The 24,079-nt window shown below is 42.9% G+C and overlaps 1 protein-coding gene across 2 annotated transcripts in view; it reads left to right on the top strand.

Annotated features, from left to right (window-relative positions):
* The window catches only part of BMP5 (bone morphogenetic protein 5), a 308,430-nt gene that overhangs the window by 229,226 nt on the left and 55,125 nt on the right, over window positions 1-24,079 (top strand). For both annotated transcript variants that reach the window (XM_063916726.1, XM_063916727.1), the window contains exon 3: window positions 10,293-10,441. In XM_063916726.1, the coding sequence (XP_063772796.1) occupies window positions 10,293-10,441 (149 nt within the window). The remainder of the gene's footprint in view (window positions 1-10,292; window positions 10,442-24,079) is intronic.

Raw genomic sequence — 24,079 nt, 5'->3', positions numbered from 1 at the left:
TATGTCAGTATATGAATGCAAATTTCTTAATGCCATGCGCTCCTCTTTATTGATGTTACTATAGGTGGCCCTTACACTCTTGCCATAATTGATGACTTTCTGGTCCAATGTTCTCGTGTAGCATTTCAATGAGAGATTGTGGAAAAAAGGATCAAATTTAGACTTAGCCTTGATCTGGGGAGGAACAAAAGGTCTAGAGACCGTCTGCTGCGGTGGTTGTTTATCAAAGAACAACTTAATTCTAAGTTGCCTAGCAAAGCGATGAGAGTCCACTTGCCATTGAAGAGCGTCAAACTTCCCCAATGGTGTAAACAATAGGCCTTTGCTAAGGAGAGAAAGTTCATGTTGAGTGAGGGTCCGATCGGATAAATTGAAAACCGTAGTTATTTCCTCGCGTTTGGACCTCTTTATGAGGTCTCTTTTCCACTGCCCTTCGCGTGCGGCTTTTGGGGGTACTCCGCGCTGAGCGCGGGTGCGAACCCTTAAAGGGGGTTTACTGGAACCTGACGCCCCCGCTTCTTCTGATTCACTATGGGAGGTGTATTCGCCACTGGAAGTGTCCCGGTCGGTTGTTCTATAGTTCCTTCTCCTATCCCTGAATCTCTGTCGGTTCAGAGCCCTGGGATTCTGAACCCAGGAATACACTTTACACTCCATGTAGTCACGTTGCACTGTTGCAAGCTTCTCTTTCTTAAACTTGATCAAATTAGTTTTGTAAGTGTCCATCTGCTCTGTTGATTTCTCCAACCAATTAGTACATATATATATATATATATATATATATACATATGTAAACTTTATGTGTGTGACTGTGTATAAAAAATATACACTGCATCCCTATGTCTCTTTCTCTCTCACACACACACACACACACACACACACACACACACACACACACACACATACACACACATACATTGCACACCAGACACATACTGTACATACATACAAACATACGCAGACAGACACACACATACCCGGGGCCCGGCTGAGAGGAGGGGGCAGGTAGCTAGGTCAATGCAGAGAGGAATGCAAGGAGTGGGACCCATCGTACCTGCTGTGGCTAAACATGTGTAGAGAGTTCCCTGCAGCAGCAGCTGTGACCGTGATCACAGTAGCGCAATCGCAGTTTCTATTGAGGCGCAGGCGTCCTGCACCCCACAGAAGTACGGGGTGCATGATGTCAGGCACGGAGGGCCCCTAAGAGAGGGGGGCCCGGGTAACATACTCCCTGTGCCCCCCCTTAATCCGGCTCTGTGTCTGGGTGCAACTGGATGGCAACTGGGCATTCCTATGTAGGATAAGTGTTCCGAAGGCATGTTGTGTGCAAGGAGTTACAGGTTCTTTAATAATAATAATAATAATAATAATAATAATTTTATATGGTATAGCGCTATTGCTCCAACAGGACTCAAGCTTTACAGGCATCAAAAACAAAACACATAGTAGATAGTTTAATACAGTATTTTAGAAGTAAAAAGAAAAACTAGCGTAATGTAGACATGGAGCAGACATTTTGGGTAATAAGTTCCATGGGTTATATTTCCCATCCACAAAAGGTACCAGCTGAGGCAGCCATCTTGGGCACACTACATAGGATTACCCTGGGTGGAATAGGTTATGCCTAGAGGAATAAAACATAATGGGGTGATTGCAGCGACCTAACTCTAAAAGTATGCTCCCTACATAACCATCTGGTCTATGTATTTCTCATCCCATCCCCAAACTGGGTGAGACAGCAATATTTGGCACACAGCAAAAGGCTACACTATGGGAGATAAGCCATAGTAGGATACAAGGCATATATGGGAACAACTAACATGTGTGTAGTAGTATGAGATACCCTGTATGGATAGAGCCACATGAAGCACATCCTACACTACATGTAGGTATAGCACAAAGGGCGTATGGTGGAGGGACAGTACATGGTACAGCTATAGCCATGTTCAGCTTTGCCGCAATGAGACATGCTGTATAGCACACCAGGCTGCGACTATTCACAGCCGGCGATAACTCTATTATTTCTTATAGATGCACACGTCCTAGTCTCGGGCACACTAGTCACGCCCTCTATTATGCAAATCTTGCAAAGCTGAGCATGGCTACATCTGTACATGATGGGGTACATAAAACAGCAGATAGGCGCGGCCATAGGTGGCAGTATCAACATAGGGCTGAATAGGGCAGATTTGCAAGTGAAAGTACAGTAAAACTAAAGTTATTAGAAATAAAGTCTGTGTGTGTGTGTGTGTGTGTGTGTGTGTGCGTGTGTCTGTGTGTGTCCATGTTCCATTGACAACTCCAGCAGCCATGTCCTCCTCCGGCAGTGCCAGTCAGTGTCCAGGGGTCTACGTGGGTAGGCAGTGGTAGAGCTAGGTGCATGAAGGCAAATCGGCCTTGGGTCAGGGAAGGAAAGCAGCCTGGCAGTGGAGTGGAGTGGCAGGATGCTGATACACCTGCTATCGCCACCAATTCAGCCACAGGAGGGTCCAACCACAGCAGCAGCCCCACAGCAACCAAGGAGCATGCAGGTGACAACAAAATGGCTGCCATGCGGTCACCTCGATGGGCAGGTCCTTAGGATCCTAAAGTCCTGTCCTCCCTGGCCAGGTCCCCTCAGCAGAAAATCCTGCTGAGGCTCCCGGGATCAGGCCAGGCTGCAGTGTGAGGCAGCGCAGAGTAAAGCATCCGGTAGCAGCAGCGGCTTCACAGTACACCGTGGCCATCCAATTGTGCAGTGGATCGCCGTAATGCCCGCAGTCAGGTATGGATGTAGGCAGGCGATGGAGGGCACGGTGACTGCTGGGAGTTGGCAGCGGCTGCAGCACAACTCTCTGATCCCACATCAGCGAGACTTTGTTTCTGCAGTTGGCGGTCATCTCTGGGCGGTCGATTTGTGGATCATGGTAGGTGATGAATGAAGGTGATCATGATTTTTTGGCACTTAGAAATTGAAGCTCTGCGACCATGCGGCCATCATTGGCCCCCACTGGATGTTTAACATCTTTAGAGTTGTAAGCACATGAAGATCCATCTGATTTCAGATTTTACCAGGTATAGTGCTGGTTGGAAGTGATTTTAAAGACAGTGTGCAGTCTCCCGGTGGGCCCCATACTCTCTCGTCAGCGAACGTACCTTGTAGTCTATTGCACCATTATATTCTCAACAAAAAGTCTGTACCAATAAGCAGACAACACAAATGGTCTGAGGACTCACCAGCTGGCCCCTGAGTGGCAGTGTGACTGCGCAGGTGCAGCCAACTCTGAGTACAGGCAAGATCTGCATGTATGTATTGGGTTTTCATGTGCACTACACTGAAAGTTGTAGATTATGCACTAAATACAAATTTAAAAAAAATACTGAAAAACAGAATGAAAATGTAATTTGTTAATATCATTGATTGAACATGTTTTTCTTTTGCTGACTCCCCCTATATCACCATCCTGAGATGGCATCAATGGTCAGAGGATATCAGTGCAACTTGTACCAGCACTGTCCTGGTTAAATAGGCATTCATTTATTTTATTATTGTTTTTTTGGTTAAAGCCAGTTGTGTTGTTTCATTTTCTACTCTACATGTAGATCAGTAAAAGGAATAAGATGGAAAAAGAAGGTTTCCTGTTTTTTTTATGTTGTCGCTTAACATGATTGTCCGTTATTGATCATGTTCGGTGAGATATACTGTAGACAATATAGGAAATATATTTCTTTCCACAAGTGTCCTAAGTTTATCATAGAAAATCAGTATATGGAATGATGTTACTGATAAAGATTAGCATAAATAATATGTGATTGTATTGCTGTTTTCCTGCATCTGTTACCCAAAAAATAAAAAAATAAAGGGTGTGCTTTATAGATTTTACAGACTTGGCTTTATAGGTTGCCTGATTTTTAATTTGTTTTATATGGTGGTTACTGATGTCCTTTATTATATGGCAGTGACTATGATGTTTTCTATATTACATGGTGGTCACTGTAATGTGCTCTTTATTATAGGGTCAGTCACTATGATGCTCAGTCTCTATATTATATGGCATTCATTGAAATGCTCTGTGTACTGTACAGCAGTCCCGGAGATGCTCGGTGTTCAGTATGCTGGTAACTGTTATGCTCTGCAGTTGTTTTTGGTCACTGGTATTCTCTGTGGTGGGTGTGATACAGGGATGTGCGGTGAGCTAAATGGCTTAGGAGGCACTGTCTAGCACCAGAGCCAGATTCTCTCAATATATGAGCCAAAGGGTACATCTGGGCATACACATGTGCACCAGTATAAACTCCTGGAAATTTGGTGAGTTTTGATGTGTGGAAAAGATAGACAGGTGAGGCACTGCCTCACCCGCCATAGACTTTTTACTCCAGAGTTTTGGCTATAAAAAGTATTAGAATAATGCACAGAAGATATTTCAAACAAATTCTTTGAAATTTTTCATATACTTTATACATTCAAAACTCTGGTACAAATGTTAGAATGACAGGAAAGGCTCTGCCTCACCCCATACAAAGCCAAAGATTTTCATTCTTAATAAATTGTTCTCATAGCAGGATGATAGCTCTTATATAGAATACTTGTAATCTACATAAGAATTAACCAATTAAAGGTATTTCTAATTTTTTATATTTTTTATTTGTTCCTATTAAATGAAATAAAATCTTGGGGGTCATTCCGAGTTGTTCGCCCGCAAGCTGCTTTTAGCAGCTTTGCACACGCTAAGCCGCCGCCTACTGGGAGTGAATCTTAGCTTATCAAAATTGCGAACGAAAGATTTGCAATATTGCGAAAAGACTTCTCTGTGCAGTTTCTGAGTAGCTCGAGACTTACTCTTCCAGTGCGATCAGTTCAGTGCTTGTCGTTCCTGGTTTGACGTCACAAACACACCCAGCGTTCGCCCAGACACTCCTCCGTTTCTCCAGCCACTCCCGCGTTTTTCCCAGAAACGGTAGCGTTTTTACAAACACTCCCATAAAACGGCCTATTTCCGCCCAGAAACACCCACTTCCTGTCAATCACATTACGATCACCAGAACGAAGAAAAAACCTCGTAATGCCGTGAGTAAAATACCTAACTGCATAGCATGCACAGTTAGCGGAAAATCGCTGCGATGCGAAGAAAATTACCGAGCGAACAACTCGGAATGACCACCAGAATGTATAATATTCATTTATTTTAGGGTAAGTCATATTTCCTTAAACCAAACTGGCTTATAGATGGTAGCATCAATCACAAATGTTGTATAGCACTGACAGCAAATAATATGCACCGAGGGAGATGTTAAATAAGGGGAGGTTTTATATGTGGTTTCATGCGCAGTGTAGTAATAGTTGAATAATTGGATTACAAAACACACAGTAAGCGTGGGATGTAATGAAGTCCAAGTTTGGCGGCCGTGCAGGATGCCGGACGAACTTGAAAGTTTTTTAAAGGGGCAATCTAGTACAAGGCATGGGGGGTAATTCCAAGTTGATCATTGCTGGAATTTTGTTAGCAGTTGGGCAAAACCATGTGCAGTGCAGGGGAGGCAGATTTAACATGTGCAGAAAGAGTTAGATTTGGGTGTGGTGTGTCCAATCTGCAATCTAAATTGCAGTGTAAAAATAAAGCAGCCAGTATTTACCCTGCACAGAAACAAAATAACCCACCCAAATCTAACTCTCTCTGCACATGTTATATCTGCCCCCCCCTGCAGTGCACATGGTTTTGCCCAACTGCTAACAAAACTCCTGCTGCGACCAACTCGGAATGAGGGCCCTGGTTTAGCCTTGTGCAAGAACAATATTAATGATTTTATATGAATTCAGGCGCTTGGACAGAGCTGGTTCTCTAAGCTGCTGTTTCTCAGGAGATAGTTGGTCTCCTAAACCACCTGCTTCTAAACTCCTTAACCTCACCTCTTCACTTGGTCTCTTCCAGTGGACCACCTCACCCTCCCATGTCAACAGGAGCTCACTGGATCTGGTTTTCACTCACCGCTGTGATATTTCTGAGTTCTCCAATTCCTCTTTTCCCCTCTCTGACCACCACCTGCTCTCTTTCAACTTATCTATCTCTGCTTCCCCATCTCTCCCTCCTAAGGCTAACATCACTAAGCGTAACATTGAGGCTATTGACGCCTCATCCCAATCCTTCCTGTTTGACTCACTTCTCTCTCCTCTTCTCTCTCTTACATGCCCTGAACAAGCCACAACCCTATACAATGCATCTCTTACTTCTGCCCTTGACTCTGTAGCACCGCCAACCACTATTCACCATCGTAGATCAACACCTCAACCCTGGCACACCAAATGCACCAGATATCTTCAAAAATGCTCATGTACTGCCGAGCGACAGTGGAGGAAATCACGCTCTAAAGCAGACTTCCTCTATTTCAAATTTATGCTCTCATAATTCAGTACTACCCTTTCCCTCGCTAAACAATCATACTTCAAAATCCTCATCTCTAATCAGTCTTCCAACCTCCGGCGCCTCTTTGCCACTGTTAACTCCCTCCTCTGCCCAGCACAACCTCCTCTCCCTTCCTCATTGTCTGCGCTTGACTTTGCCACTTATTTCACATCCAAGATTGACTACATACATCAGGACATCACATCCCACCAGACCAGCAACCAGCCACCACCTGTCCCTTGCCACCCCTCCCCTTCCCTCTTACCAACTCTGACATCTTTCTCCCATGTATCTGGTGAGGAAGTAATGGCCCTCATCCATTCCCCCCCCCCCACAACCTCCCCACTTGACCCTATCCCCTCCCACCTCCTCCGCTACCTCTCTCCTTCTGCCTGTTCCAATCTAGCCCACCTTCTCAATCTCTCCCTTTCATAAGGCACTGTGCCCTCTGCTTTTAAGCATGCTCTTGTCTCCCCTATTCTTAAAAAAACCTACCCTTGATCCAAACACTCTCTCCAACTATCGACTCATCTCTCTCCTCCCTTTTGCCTCCAAACTTCTATAACATCTATAATCGCCTCACTGCCTTTCTTTCCTCTCACTCACTGCTTGACCCATTCCAGTCTGGTTTCCGTTCTCTCCACTCCACTGAAAATGCCCTCACAAAAGTATGCAATGACCTCCATGCAGCCAAAGCTAAGGGACACTACTCTCTGCTTATTCTTCTTGACCTCTCTGCTGCTTTTGACACTGTGGACCACCCTCTCCTTCTGCAAATCCTTCACTCTCTTGGTCTGTGTGATACTGCCCTCTCCTGACTGTCCTCCTACCTCTCTGATCATTCTTTCTCTGTCTCCTCTCATGATGCTACCTCTCCCCCCCCCACTTCCACTAACTGTTGGTGTCCCCCATGGCACTGTTCTTGGTCCTCTCCTTTTCTCTCTCTATATGTCCTCTTTAGGTGAACTCATTAGTTCTTTTAACTTACAATACCACCTCTATGCTGATGACACTCAAATCTAACTCTCCTCCCCTGACCTCTCCCACACTCTCCTCACTCGTACCTCTAACTGTCTTTCTGCTATCTCTTCCTGGATGTCCCAGCGCTTTCTTAAACTCAACATGTCTAAAACTGAGCTGATCATCTTCCCACCCTCCCGCACAACCTCTCTCACAAACCTGTCATTTTCATCTCAAAAACATTTCCAGAATCAGACCCTTTCTCACCCAGGATGCCACTAAGATCATTATTCACTCACTGATTATTTCCAGACTGGACTACTGTAATCTCCTCCTAACTGGCCTCCCTGGCTATTTCCTTGCTCCACTCAAATCTATCCTCAATGCTGCTGCCTGGCTCATCTTCCTCACCAAATGCACTACGTCCACCTCCAGTCTCCTACAAGCCCTTCACTGGCTTCCCTTCCCTTTCAGAAGCCAATTCAAACTTCTCACACTCACTTACAAAGCCCTCACCCACTCCTCTCCCATTTACATCTCTGACCTTATCTCCCTTTACTCTCCCACCCATCCTCTTCGCTCTGCTAATGCATGCCGACTCTTCTGTCTTCTGATTACTACCTCCCACTCCTATCTCCAAGATCTTTCACATGCTGCTCCCTTTCTCTGGAATTATTTACCTCTCCCCCTCAAACTCTCCACCTCTCTACAAAACTTCAAACGGGTTCTTAAGACCCACTTCTTTACCAAACCCAGCCAAATCTCATCCTAACCCTCTGTTCCACGCTCTCTATGTACCCCATCTGTGTCACCCCTGTCTGTCCACCCTTCCTCTTAGAATGTAAACTCTCACGAGTAGGGCCCTCTTCCATCATGTGCTTATCCTTTTCTTACTTTAGTAATCCTCAACTGCCCAAATCCCGCAGTTTTGTGGCCACCTTGGAACTTATCTCTATGTCGTTTACTAGTGTAGTTATGCTTAGTTACCCTGTACTTGTCCTATATTTTCTTCAACTGTAAGTCACTGTTTTCCTGTTTTGATTATGTGCATATGTACTCTGTAATTGGGCGCTGTGGAACCCTTGTGGCGCCATATAAATAAAGGATAATAATAATAATAAACACAAGGTTAAAACACAAATGAAACAAATATAACAGCGCTAAAAAACAAACAGGTGTGTAAAAGAAATGAAACATAATTTAATCATACACAGATGTGAATCTAAAATAAGACATGTACTGTACATACATGAACTCATTTCAATATTCAAAAATCATCACAATTTCTAATAGAGCCTTAATGCCAGTCTCTGGTACGTAATTAGTCAGTTATTAGGGCACTTGAATCTGACAGTATAGCAGAGGATAGTTCTGATGTATAGTATATAAGCCTTTAGGCAATAGGAGGAAGCATCCAGTCTTTAGGTAAACACACACTCAGGTCCTACGCAAAAAGTAATAGATCTCCCCTTGTTCTTTATCAACATAGACTGCAGCTGGAGTTTCCTGAGGCTTTCAATGTCCACATAGTCTCCCAAAGTATTGTCTACCAGTGCACAGGTCCAGAGGCTGGCTGGTTAACGCGTTTCACTGTCACTTGTCATCTTTATCAAAGGCTTATATACTATACATTAGAACTGTCCACTGCTATACTGGCGGATTAAAGTGCCCTAATAACTGACTAATTACGTACCAGAGACTGGCATTAAGACTCTATTAGAAATTGTGATGCTTTTTTAATATTGAAATGAGTTCATGTATGTACATGTCTTATTTTAGATTCATGTCTGTGTATGATTAAATTATGTTTAATTTCTTTTAAGCACCTGTTTGTTTTTTAGCGCTGTTATATTTGTTTCATTTATGGTTTAGCCTTGTACATGATTACCCCTGTAAAAAAACATCCGAGTTTGGGCAGCACCCTGCACAGCCACCGAACTCGGACTTCATTACATCCAAGGGTAAGTGTTTACAAATCTCACCAAAATGTGTGACTAGAAGTGAATTGTATAATTAATCCTAGTCATTTAGCTTTTCCACAAACATGATAATATAATGAAAACATAGTCTAACAATAAAAGTGTGGAATTTAGAATGGAGAGATAGATGGGCAATGCATAGGCTGAGTATAGTAAGGCCATTCTCGTGTAAATGCCACTGAGTTGAATTTTTAAATGTTTGCACTAGAAGCGGCCTGGACCCCTGCATGAGAGCCCTGTTAGGCTGATGAGGCCAGGTGTTTCTTTTTCTATTTTTTGTTATTGGAGCTGGTCATCAGAACCAGCTCCAATATGAAGGGTGCATTGATGTGATGGGGGTGACGATTGATCCGCCGACTGATCTATCAATTGGTAAAGTATGTGCACAATCTTGTGCATACACACTTACTAATTTGCCACCCAATATATCCCTATAGATTGTAACCTTCGAGCAGGGCCTTCCTACCTCTGTGTCTGTCTGTTTTTGCCCAGTTTTGTTCTATTACTGTTGTTCTAATTGTAAAGCGCAACGGCATATGCTGCGCTATATAAGAAACTGTTAATAATAAATAATGTATGGCAGCAGTTCCATTTGAATACGTTCAATGTTCAAAGACAGCGGGTCAGCCATATACAGAGCTAGATGTAACTGTATACTGTAGCTGCATGATATTTCGGCATCAGCTGTGCTGACTTGATATGACTATGAATGACGTTGTTTACCAATGCACTAGCGCTATCATACGACGATTGAGCAAACAATATATATTGAAAAGAGTGTACCCAACCTAACACCGTTAAGCCACATCTCCATGTTTCCTGTTACTCCTGGCGTAAACCATGAATATATGCTGGAAGCATCTTGAGTCATTTTTTTCTGATGCATTTTACACTGGAGTTTTTGATGTATTTTTCAATTTAAATTGATTTCTTCTGTTTATTTATTCTTTCTTTTAAATACTTTTTATTGTAGGGATGCAGATCTCTTCTTGTTAGACACTCACAGAGTTCCTGCATATGAAGTTGGCTGGCTAGCGTTTGATATTACTGTAACCAGTAATCACTGGGTAATTAATCCACAGAACAATTTGGGTTTACAACTGTGTGTTGAAACATCCGACGGTAAGTTGCAATTCTGAAAATAGCTAAAACTTTCCTAATTTATATAACATAAAGCAAATGATTGATATATTTTACTTTTAGCTTACAACAAATGATTAATATGTTTTGCTTTTGTTTTATTTTGAAGTGATAATTATTCACTAGTCACAAAAGAACATGGTGTAGATGAAAGGTATAATTTTTTTATATATATGTTTTTATTAGTATTGTCAGTCTGCTAGAAACAATGTTATTCATATGATGGACACTTTTGGCCAGTATTAATTTTACATAATTTTTATATGAGCTAAAGGGGAGATTTAGCAACGCTTGGAGTTAAAGGGGATCATTCCGACCCGTTGGCACGCTGCTGTTTGTCACAGCGGTGCAAACGGGTCAGGTCTGCACCTGTGCGGCAGCCACAAGGCGCATGTGCGTCGTTGCCCAGCGACGGCCGTCCCTGGGCAACGACCAGAACAACGAAGAAAGTGATCGCTGGAGCGATCGCAAGAAGATTGACAGCAGGATGGCGTTCCGGGGCGGCAACTCACCGTTTTCTGGGAGTGGTGAGTCCAGCGCAGGCATGTCCAGGCGTTTGGAGGGCAGATGTCTGACGTCAATTCCGGGACTTGCATCGTTGGATCGATCGTACAGGGTAAGTAAGTTTTATCCTGGTCCTCTTTTGCAGGAAACTTTTTTTGCACGAGCGTTCGCAGCCTAGCTATGCAGAAATACACTCTCCCAGAGGCGGTGTCTAGTTGATCGCACGGACAGCAAAAAGTTGCTAAGTGCGATCAACTCGGAATGACCCCCCAAGTACTAACCAATCAGCTACTGTCATTTTACAGGCTGTGTTCGAAAAATGACAGAAGCTGATTTGTTGGTACTTTATCTCCCCCACTTTATCTCTCAACAAGCTTTGATAAATCTTCTCCAAAGTTTAAGTACATATATCAAAAAGTAGGCTGAAATGCAATACACTAATCTGTATAAATATTGTTAATGATGACTGAAATATTCCCTCCACCCTCTTAACACACACACCTCCATGACTGGCTACCAAGCTTTTTCCTACCAACTTATTAAAAGTAATAAGTAGAAAAAATAAATAGATTGCAAACTTTAATTAAAGTGGATATAAATTAGGTTATTGTAATTAAACAGAAAAACTGCACTGTAGGATGGAAGGCAATGAAGACGAAAAATGTTTACTGTTAGTAATATAGGTGTAAAAGGGGTACACACGGGGAGAGATGTGTGCTGAGTGATCCATCACAGACCGCTCAGCACACATCTCTCTCCCGGCTCAGCACACAGCGCGATGTGTGCTGAGTGAGGGGGGCGGGGGGACGTTCACTTCACGCAGTGGTAAAATGAGTGATGTAACTAGATTGTGTCTGCATGCAAGCCAAGCTAGAACTGGCGATAGCGACGCGCAGGCCACGTATCGCTTTCGCTATGGGGCATACACACGGAGAGATCTGTGCTTAATTTCTAAGCAATCTCGTCAGATTGCTTAGAAATTAAGCATACATCTCTCTCTGTGTCTACCCCCCTTAACTTTATGGGTTTATTTATAAAACAACTTAAAAATAAGTTAGGTTTTAGTTAATAAATATTTTGTGTGCTGCTACACCATGTTGGGGAGTGGGGTGTTATCGATTCGCCTCATGCTGGATGACCTCACATAGCAAGTGGACTCAATCTGTCCAGTCAGAATGCGGATAGCATCCCGGCGCTCGGGATGCTGGTGGTCATGTGACTGACACCGAAATCGCGACACCACTTGGAATCCTCTCACCAGAACACCGACCACCAACATCCCGAAGGAAAGCATTAAGTTGACTGTTAGGGCCGGGGGAGGGTTTTAGGGTTAGGCAGTAGACAGGGGTGTTAACCATAGCAGCCAACCCTCGAGTCTTAGCCCTTGCATCCAGCCCCCAGTGTCTTAGCCCTAACTGCCACCACCGAATCTTAGCCATAGCCGCCACCCCAGGTGGGTTAGGGTTAGGCTAGGGAACAGGAGAGGGGTAAAATAATTACCCAATACCCTGTCAGCATTTTTAATTGTCGGGATGCCGGTGTTGGTCATATGACCGCCAGCATCCTGACCACTGGGATGGTGTGTGACACCCGTCCAGTCCTATATACTACACCTACATTAGAGACTACTATCCTGCCTTATTAGAGTTGACTATATTGTTTCAAGCCTTCTTCTGTTGAATGATAACTTGCATTTTTGCATTGTGAAACTATACTGTGTTCTTTAAATTATAGTGTGTTCATTGTTCGTTACGGGGTTGGCACTTCCACTGTTCACAAAGCAAAACAGTGGAGATCTGAGTGTTTCATTGCTGTTCCTACTTCTTCAAAATAGTGAAAATCCCTTTCTCCTGACAAAAAAAAACAGGAGAAAAAGACTTTATTCCTTTTATAAAGTCATCCATCCATTTAGAAGAAAATTAGTATGGTAAAATTTGTTCTATGGTAGGGGTAAATCAATGACCTAAGAGGAGTGAGCTAAAGGAGTTTTACAGTATGTAATTTTCAGCATGTATTATCAAATTGTATATTACACCAATGGCCCATTCAGCATCTTGTGTCAAGGTCTCATGTGTTTAGCTAACATTTGATGTAAAAAATAATTATTGTACTTGCACCCACTGATATAAGCACAAGGGTCCCACAGAAAAAGGATAATCTGTCTATCTGCCTATATTTTTAACACTAGTATTTTTCTGGGGCACATCTTTATTGACTGCCACAGTCAACAGAGAGCACTGGGGCAGATGTATTAAGACTGGAGAAGTGATAAAGCAGTGATAAATGCAAGGTGAAAATGCACCAGCCAATCACCTCCTGTCAATTTACATATTGGAGCTGATTGGCTGGTGTGTTATCACCTTACACTTATCACTGCTTTATCACTTCTCCAGGCTTTATACCAGAGATGAGCGGGTTCGGTTCTCAGAGAACCGAACCCTACCGGACTTTGCCTTCCGAGTTCAGTTCCGAGCCAGGCTCGGGTTTTCCCGACTGACTCGGAAACCTGAACGCGGCAAAACGTCAGCATCCCACTGTCGGATTCTCACGGGATTTGGATTCCATATAAGGAGCCGTGCGTCGCGGCCATTTCACTCAAGTCTCGGAGAGTGTATTGAGAGGGCGTGTCCTCAGTGTTCAGAGTCTGTGTGGGGGTGGGAAAGTGGGGTTGCGAGTCTTGTGCTGTGTTTTGCTGTCCAGTGTAGTCAGTGTATTGTGCTGCATCAGTCCAGCCAGTCACAGTGTTGGTGACCACTGCTGCCATATATCCAGTGTAGCTGTATAAAGTGGTGCTGTGTTGTGCTGTCCAGTCCAGTGTAGTCAGTGTATTGTGCTCCATCAGTCCAGCCAGTCACAGTGTTGGTGTCCTCTGCTGCCATATACAAAGTGTAGCTGTATAAAGTGGTGTTGTGTTGTGATGCATAAGACCAGTGGTAGTGTCCTGTCCATCAGTCATTCCAGTGACGATATACGCTGCTGCTATATGTCTACTGCTGCCGTATAATAATAATAATAATAATAATAACAACAACAACAACCACAATTACCTTACAGTGTTATTGTGTTGTGCTGCATCAGATCAGTGGCAGTGTCCTGTCCATCAATCATTCCAGTGATGAGGCAGCCACAGCGGTATATGCTGCTGCTATATGTCCACTGCTGCCGTATAATAATAATAACAAAAACAACCACAAGTCCCTTACAGTGTTGTTGGGTTGTGCTGCATCAAACCAGTGGTAGTGTCCTGTCCATCAGTCATTCCAGTCATTCCTGTGACGCATATTGTCTTATATAACTCCCAAAAAATAATAGAGAACAAAAAGTTTGAGGATAAAATAGGGAAAGATCAAGAAGAACCACTGCCTCCTAGTGCTGAAGCTGCTGCCACTAGCCATGACATAGACGATGAAATGCCATCAAAGTCATCTGCCAAGGCTGATGCCCAATGTGATAGTAAAGGGCATGTAAAATCCAAAAAGCCAAAGTTCAGTAAAAAGAACCAAAAAAAGAAATTTAAATCATCTGAGGAAAAACGTAAACTTGCCAATATGCCATTTACGACACGGAGTGGGAAGGAAAGGCTGAGGCCCTGGCCTATGTTCATGGCTAGTGGTTCAGCTTCTCATGACGATGGAAGCCCTCATCCTCCCGCTAGAAAAATTATAAGAGTTAAGCTGGAAAGAGCACAGAAAAGAACTGTTCATTCTGAGATGGTGTCACAAATCCCCAAGGAGAGTCCAAGTGTGTAGGTGGTTGCGATGCCTGACCTTCCCAACACTGGACGGGAAGAGGTGGCTCCTTCCACCATTTGCACGCCCCCTGCAAGTGCTGGAAGGAGCACCCACAGTCCAGTTCCTGATATTCAAATTGAAGATGTCACTGTTGAAGTACACCAGGATGAGGATATGGGTGTTGCTGGCGCTGAGGAGGAAGTTGACGATGAGGATTCTGATGGTGATGTGGTTTGTTTAAGTCAGGCACCAGGGGAGACACCTGTTGTCCTTGGGATGAAGAAGCCCATTGTGATGCCTGGGAAAACTACCAAAAAAGCCACCTCTTCGGTGTGGAATTATTTCTCCACAAATCCGGACAACAGGTGTCAAGCCATCTGTTGCCTCTGTCATTCTGTAACAAGTAGGGGTAAGGATGTTCACCACCTAGGAACATCCTCCCTTATACGTCACCTGTTGCACATTCATCACCTGCTGTTGTTGCTGCTGGGAGTCGATCTTCATCCCAGAGGGGAAGTCAGAAGACCACTTGTACTACTTCCAGTAAGCAATTGACTGTCCAACAGTCCTTTGTGAGGAAGATGAAATATGACAGCAGTTATCCTTTTGCAAAGTAGATAACTGAGGCCTTGACAGCTATGTTGGTGTTAGACATGCATCCAATATTCGCCATTAGTTCAGTGGGACTTAGAGAATTGTTTGATGTACTATGTCCTCGGTATCAAATCCCATCTAGGTTCCACTTCTCTAGGCAGGCGATACCGAGAATGTACACAGACGTCAGAAAAAGAGTCACCAGTGTCCTACAAAATGTGGTTGTATCCAGTGTCCACTTAACCACGGACATGTGGACAAGTGGAACAGGGCAGACTAAGGACTATATGACTGTAACAGCCCACTGGGTAGATGTATGACCTCCCGTAGCAACAACAGCAGCGGCACCAGTAGCAGCATCTCGCAAACGCCAACTCGTTCCTAGGCAGGCTACGCTATGTATCACTGCTTTCCGTAGGAGGCACACAGCTGACAACCTCTTACAGAAACTGAGGAACATCATTGCAGAATTGCTTACCCCAATTGGACTCTCCTGGGGATTTGTGATATCGGACAACGCCACAAATATTGTGCGTGCATTATATCTGGGCAAATTCCAGCATGTCCCATGTTTTGTACATACAATTAATTTGGTGGTGCAGAATTTTTTGAAAAATGAAAGGAGTGTGCTGGAGAAGCTGTCGGTGGCCCAAAAAATTGCGGGCCACCTTTGGCATTCTGCCACTGCGTAGCAATGACTGGAGAGCCAGCAAACACTCCTGAACCTGCCCTGCCATCAACTGAAACAAGAGGTGGTAACAAGGTGGAATTCAACACTCTATATGCTTCAGGGGATGGAGGAGCAGCAAAAGGCCATTCAAGCCTATACATCCACCTACGATATAGGCAAAGGAGGGGTAATGCACCTGACTCAAGCACAGTGGAGAATGATTTCCATCTTGTGCAAGGCTCTCCAACCTTTCGAACTTGCCACACGTGAAGTCAGTTCAGACACTGCCAGCTTGAGTCAGGTCATTCCCCTCATCAGGCTTTTACAGAAGCAGCTTGAGAAATTGAAGGAGGAGTTAAGATGGGGCGATTTCGCAAAGTATGTGGGACTTGTGGATGGAGCCCTTCATTCGCTTTGTCAGGATTCAAGGGTGGTCAATCTGTTGAAATCAGAGCACTACATTTTGGCCACCGTGCTCAATCCTAGGTTTAAATCCTATGTTGTATCTCTCTTTCCAGCAGACACAAGTGTGCAGAGGTGCAAAGACCTGCTGGTTAGTAAATTGTCAACTAAAGCGGAACGTGACCCGTCAACAGCTCGTCCTTCAATTTCTCCCGCCACTGGGGCTGCAAGGAAAAGGATAACATTTCCTAGCCCACCCGCTTGCGGTGATGCAGGGCAGTCAGGAGCGAAAGCTGACATCTGGTCTGGACTGAAGGACCTGCCAATGATTACTGACATGTTTACTGTCACTGCATATGATTCTGTCACCATAGAAATAATAGTGGAGGATTATATGAGTGACAGAATCCAAGTAGGCATGTCAGACAGTCCGTATGTATACTAGCAGGAAAAAGATGCAATTTGGATGCTCTTGCACAAACTGGTTTTATTTTACCTAAGTTGCCCCCCCTCCAGTGTGTACTACGAAAGAGTGTTTAGTGCAGCCAATAACCTTGTCAGCGATGGGCGTTGGAGGTTACTTCCACTACATGTGGAGAAGATGATGTTCATCAAAAGGAATTATAAATTCCTCCTGGAAGACCTTTACCATCAATTGCCTCTGGAAAGTACACAGGAACCTGTGATGGTGGATTCCAGTGGGGACAAATTAATACTCTGTGAGGAGGAGGACTTATACAGTGAAAGGGGTGAGGAATCGGAGGATGAGGATGATGTTGACATCTTGCTTCTGTAGAGCCAGTTTGTGCAAGGAGAGATTGATTGCTTCTTTTTTGGTGGAGGCCGAAACAAACCAGTCATTTCAGCCACCGTCGTGTGGCAGACCCTGTCGCTGAAATGATTGGTTTGTTAAAGTGTGGATGTCCTGTTTATACAACATAAGGGTGGGTGGGAGGGCCCAAGGACAATTCCATCTTGCACCTCTTTTTCTTCTTTGCATCATGTGCTGTTTGGGGACTAGTTTTTTTAAGTGTCATCCTGTCTGTAACTGCAGTGCACTCCTAGATGGGCCAGGTGTTTGTGCCGCACACTTGTGTCGCTTAGCTTGGCCATCCAGCTACCTCATTGCACCTCTTTTTCTTCTTTGCATCATGTACTGTTTGGGGCCTATTTTTTAAATCTGCCATCCTGTCTGCCACTGCAGTGCCACTCCTAGATGGGCCAGGTATTTGCACCGCACACTTGTGTCGCTTAGCTTGGCCATCCAGCTACCTCATTGCACCTCTTTTTCTTCTTTGCACCATGTGCTGTTTGGGGACTGTTTTTTTAAATCTGCCATCCTTTCTGCCACTGCAGTGCCACTCCTGGATGGGCCAGGTATTTGTGCCGCACACTTGTATCGCTTAGCTTGGCCATCCAGCTACCTAATTGCACCTCTTTTTCTTCTTTGCATCATGTGCTGTTTGGGGACTAGTTTTTGAATAGTGCCATCTTGTCTGCAACTGCAGTGCTACTCCTAGATGGGCCAGGTGTTTGTGCCGCACGCTTATGTCACTTAGCTTAGTCATACAGCCACCTCGGTGCAACTTTTAGGCCTAAAAACAATATTGTGAGGTGTGAGGTGTTCAGAATAGACTGGAAATTAGTCGAAATGAAAGTTATTCAGGTTAATAATACCGTAGGAGCAAAATTACCCCCAAATTCTGTAATTTTAGCTGATTTTATGTTTTTTTCAAAAATCATCAAGATCCAAAACCAAAAACAAGAAAGGGTGGTTTTGGCAAAACCAAGCCAAAACCAAAGCATGAAAGTAGAATCAGAACCAAAACACAAAACACGAAAATTGCCAGCCGCACATCTCTACTTAATACATCTGCCCACTGTGTTCTTAACCTGCATGGTACATCTTCTACACTAAATGGAGAATAGAGGTAAATATTTTAGCAGGGAGCAATTGTTTTCTGTACCGTTTCTGCACCCCCTTCCCCTTCCCCACCCCCACATATGCTGAAAGTCCAGTGATATAGAGTGCAGCACTCACTAACTTTCCTGAATACAGCCAGGACATGTCACAATTATATATCTACATAACACAGAGACATCCCAAGCACCTTTGAGAACTTGCTACTGGGTTTCCTTACAGATATCCTTATATAAAATGTGCCCTAGCACCACTGGGGACCTGTCTTCTGCGGCACCATATATGTCAGATATAATGAACAACAGTCTCTGCATAGGCAGAGGTCAGAGTGGAAGGGAACAAGGAGCTGCAGAATACAGAGTACACAGCCCCTACAACATAGGACATGAACCCACCATTTCCTATGTCTTCAACTGAATGCCAAGCATGGTGAGTACTAGAAATCAGCAGCACTAGTCCCTTAATCCTCCTAGACTGCTCCACCATGGTGACACATAACTGTAGCCAGATGGTATAGTTTGGCTTAATGCTCTGTCAGACAAAGAGGTGAGATATGACAGGCAAATGGGATTTAAAGAAATACATATCATCGGAAAAATCTTTTTTAAAAAGTATGAGAAAATGCAGAAGAGGGGATAGACTGACAGAGTCTTAGAAAATATAATAGAATAAATACAGGTAGGCTTTTAGTGAACACAAATGATTGTGTCTAGTAGTGAGATAATGATAGAAAGTAGTGTATTGTACAGAAAAAAGGAAAATGCAGGGCACACTAAGCACTAAGAACACTGGTAGTCAAAACAACTATAATAAACTCTAAAATATAGCATGGAGTACAATTGAGGTTCTTAGAACTACAGTATTTCGTCCAAAAAGGTGGGCCCACCGAACATGTCACGGGGAGCTGTTCAGGTGGGACCCAGCATCCCTAATGAGTGCGGTATACAAGTTAGACATTTAAAAAATAGACAGTCATTAGGTCGACACCATATGTTTGACAGTAAAAAGTTGACTGTCAAAAGTCCAACAGGGTGAAAAGTCCGACAGTCAAAGGTCGACAGGGTCAAAAGGTCTACACAAAACAAAAATATTTTTTGTGTTATTTTTTTGCCAAATTGTTAAATTCGGACCCTCGCGGGGTAAATGATAAAAGTAGGAGAATGATAAAAGTAGGTGGGGTACAGAGAGTAAATGATTAAAGTAGGTGGGGTACAGATATAAAAGGAGGCGTAATAGGCATAGAAGAAAAAAGAAGGATAAGACACACACAGGAGTCTGGGAAGACATGGATACAAATACTGGGGACTGGACAGGCACGGTGATATATATACTTGGGGGACATATAAACATAAAGACTGTGGCTTGGTGGAGACACACATCAGTCTTGGGGGGGACACATAGTAACACACATGCACACAGGGTTATGGGACACACATGGTGACACACACTGTGCCCTGGGGGATACAGTATGTTAACACACATACTGGGGTCTTGGGAAGGACTAATGGCATACATTGCACTGCTGGGGAACTTGGTAACACACATGCTGGGGCCTGGGGGGACATGGTGGCATACACTCTTGGGCAGGGAGGGGAGAAACACATACTTTAGCCTGGATTAGGGAAGGAAGATAGCTATACAGTGATTAAGTAAAGGAAGTTGGGGCATAGCAACAATGCAGAGACCAATACTCACTGGGGACAGGACGAAGCTTGTCAGAGGCAGCATATTTAAAGGAAGAGCCCCTTATGAAAATGAAGCTCAGGAATCATAGTTGTGGGTCCTGAGTGGCGGCGTTTCCATTGTCCCATCCCACCACTCCGGCACTTTTGAATTTTTCTGCAGCTGCGTTTGGGTAAGATGGAGGACTGACAGGGCAATCCATCACTGCCAGATCCTACCTCCATACTCTGTCAGCAACTACAGCTTCCACTCCATACCCACATGCAGGCACCGATCACCAAGCTTCCTTGGATGATCAGTCGCATTAGGGGGCCCATTTATCATAGAATATTTGCGGCTATATCCCTGAAAACATCCATTCTCGGGGGCTAGCCGCAATGTATGAAGGCGGGATTACAGCATGTATCTCCGATACCTGTTGCAATCCCTCCATTGCTGCCCACAGCCACATCCCCCATAGATTTCTTTGGTAATGTGATGCTGCCAGATTTATCAATATTCAGAATGCAATGCATTCCCAAGATTCTACCCTGCAGCTACCACCATCTGAAGGTCACATCGTGTTTGTAGCTAGTGGAGGGTTCCTCCAGAATCCTCCCCTGAATTGGCTTCTGTGCAGTGTGGTCTAGCAGACCGCGCATGTGCCGGCAGGGAGCAGGCAACACAGCCCATCATAGGGATGGGTTCCTGTCAGAGCACCTGTCCCTGCATGTGCCGGACAATACATCCAGCTGATAGGATGCGATCCTGGGTGGTAAGATCCCACTCAAAATGCAGTCCATGATAAATGGCCCCCCTAGTCCTTCTCCCGCAGCTGCCGGGGAAGCAGCTGTCCACGCGGAGACTATTTGTGGGTGGTGAGACTCAGTGAGACCGGACCTCCTGGCCACAGCACCCCTGCATGTGTGCACAGTTCAATTTTACTTTTTTATTTTTTTATTATTTTCAATTATTTGGTTACAAGCTCTCATTTGATGATTGGTATTTTAATATATTAATTAAAAAAAGCCACAAACTATAACATTTTGTTTTAGTTTTACTTACTATGTATACATAATTACTAAATAGGACAGCTTACTGGTGCAGTCTGTGCATGTCCTACCTGTTTAATCTTCACTCAAGATGGCATATGGTGCAGTAGAGTGGAAATATTTTGTGGTCATTAGTGTCCAGTTGGTATTAGAGGCTAAACAATCTGATAAGATCAGCAAGGGAGATGTGTTAGGGAGAGAAGAGTAGAGAGCCAATAACAGATCCTTGGGGATCTCTGAAAGGTAAGGGAAGGAGCATTTGGAGGAATTCAGCAGAAGATATAGAAAAGGATCAGTAGGTGAAGTAGGAGGTAACCCAAAAGAGGACATTGTTAAAAAATCTAATGAAATGGAGAGTTTATAGAGTATAGAGTCTTCTTTTTTCCTCACACCGGAGTGGAGAGTTTGCAAAAGAAGAGCAACAGTATCAAAGGTAGCAGGGAGGTCATGAAGAGTAAGAATAGAGAAGTGACCACGTAGACATAGCAGTAAGAAGATCATTGGTGGGAGCTGCTTCCATGGAGTGGAGAAAGCAAAATTCAGATTTAAGTGGGTCAAGGAGTGATTTAGATGAGAGGAATGAGGTGACATGGTTGTAAACAAAACTTAGATGCATAGGGAATTAAGAAGATTTCATTACATTTAAATTCAGTTTCAATTTATTGTGACTATAAAACCTAAAAAAAATGCATTTAATAAGTGAAATATCATTGTGATCTGTACAAAAACTCCAAGTATGAATATAAAAGAATAATCTAAAACAGGATGTTATAAATAAAGACTAACCTCACAGAAGTAAAAAAAATATTTAGCAACGTACTGGTGTGGCAATTAATACACCTATAACGATTTTGAGAGGGTTATAGAGAAAATAGGAATTGACAAGGTTACTAGGATCAGCAAAGATGTTATTGGCTTTTATTAAGCTTCTTCTAGCAAAATGTCCTCCAACTGGGGAAAAGAGTGACCAATGGTTATCTCAGCTACTTTAACCACTCTGGTCAGATAATGTGGTAATTGTAAAGAGAGTAGCAAGGTCAAGGGAGGGGTTTTTAAGTATGGGGATACAAGAAAATGTTTGAAGGAGGAGGAGAAAATACCAAAAGAGGGTTATAGGTTGAAGAGGTGGGCAAGATGAAAGAATGTCTCTGGAGAGAGTGAACAGAGAAAGTTCTGGTATCGGATAGAAAATTTTAATCTGCGTGTTTACCATACAGATCAATCAATTCATCAAACAACAATCAATTAATCAATCAAATCACTAGTGCAATCAGGAAATCATGTTATTTTGTAGAATGTAGTCATTTTTCTTTATTAATATGATTTTCATGACATTTTCAAATAAATTATCTGGAATATTTCCAATAATTGGCAAAATATTAATTGTGACTATAAATATATTTGAGTTCTTGATGCTGAGAAAATCACACACACAAAATATTCTGTATGAAGCAGATTCCTAGCAATAAAAGGGATACTTTGTCATATACTGCATTTCTCAGGTAAGATGTACAGTACTTAGATTTTGGCTCAGAATCATTGTAGGGAGTCCTTTGATGATCATAGCTGCAGTACATTCTATTGGGAAGCAATTCCCCACATCGTGGTAGCCTCATTTAGTTATTTTGACTCCCTCTTTCTCCCCAGAAAACTACGCCACATCCTGAACCTCAGGCTTTACATTCAAATCATCTCTGTGAAGGGTCCAATTTCACTGTTTGCTGTTCTTCCTCATGTTTCATGTTTCATTTTCCTTTTTCTCACTCAGCTTTATAAACGCTACAATTTATATTAATTTGTCTGTAAATAAGTGGAATCCTGTTTAATCTATGATTATGCTGTGCTACAGTCTCATGGTGCTGTTTAACTATAATGAAATGTACGGAACTAATTTGAATATAACAGTACATACACACAATTACATTTACACATATACTATAAGAAAATAATTTTATCTCACTTAATCTAATATTAAATGTATTCTAACATTACTAATTATTTATAAAAACTCTCATGTGTATTGCCATCTATGCCCTAATTCACAGTACCTCGCACCGTTAAAATTTACTATGTTCTGCATTCAAAACCAGCTATATTTTGTACTTCCATATCTTCAGTAGCAGAATAACAGGGCTAGAACAATACCATTCAATGGTTTACTCAAATTGCATACTTAAACTTTGTGACTCAAGAGGTCAGGTCAGAGTCCAGAGAATCTTCACTTTACATAGTTTCCTAATGAGATGTTTGTGCTGCTGAGGAAACGCAGTAATGGGACTGATGATATACCCAAGAAGTGGGATGTGATAAAAATAATAACCATGACATTGTTGAAACGTTGTGGTCATTTTCTGATGTCACGAATACCATACCAAATGCAAAATATATAAAAACATGATTTAATTGCCTTTAAAATGTTTTATATTAGTTTTTCCCACACAGTCTGTGGGCTGAAGGATGTAAACATACATATGACTCAACAGTTATTTTACCTTCTCCCTAATTATAGTGTAATGTAATATAATATAGTGTATAGTGGTGAAAACAATATAATAACTAAGCTCATGGTAAATTAAGTTGTATTGATAATTGTAGTTTATGAGATTATATGGGATGAGAATAACGTGCACTGGAAATCAAAATTGTTGGAATGTTTTGATTATGAAATTATTATATGCAGCACAATATCTGCAGTCAGGTGCATTTTATCAAGATTGCTTTAGTTGATTTATGTTGGTCTTCATATCATTGGTAGTACCAATACGATTATGTACTAAAACATAACAATGTAATTACTGAAAATGAATAACTTTGTTTTTCCTATGTTGCCATTATCCATTATTGTATGGTTTTCAGTGTAGAGGAGAAGCTGGTGATAAGTATTCTGTGTGTGAATACTTTGAGTCCAGGAATAAACACATATTACCAGTGGCAGTTGCAGAGATGGGTCTGGAGTGCCATCCAAAATTCAAACAGGGAATCCACACCAACTGCCACCCTATACTAGAGATGAGCGCCTGAAATTTTTCGGGTTTTGTGTTTTGGTTTTGGGTTCGGTTCCGCGGCCGTGTTTTGGGTTCGACC

Source organism: Pseudophryne corroboree, chromosome 4, assembly GCF_028390025.1.
Source record: "Pseudophryne corroboree isolate aPseCor3 chromosome 4, aPseCor3.hap2, whole genome shotgun sequence".
Lineage (NCBI taxonomy): Eukaryota > Metazoa > Chordata > Amphibia > Anura > Myobatrachidae > Pseudophryne > Pseudophryne corroboree.
The sequence above is the reverse complement of the archived record's forward strand: the minus strand, read 5'-3'. Positions and strand labels throughout refer to the sequence as shown.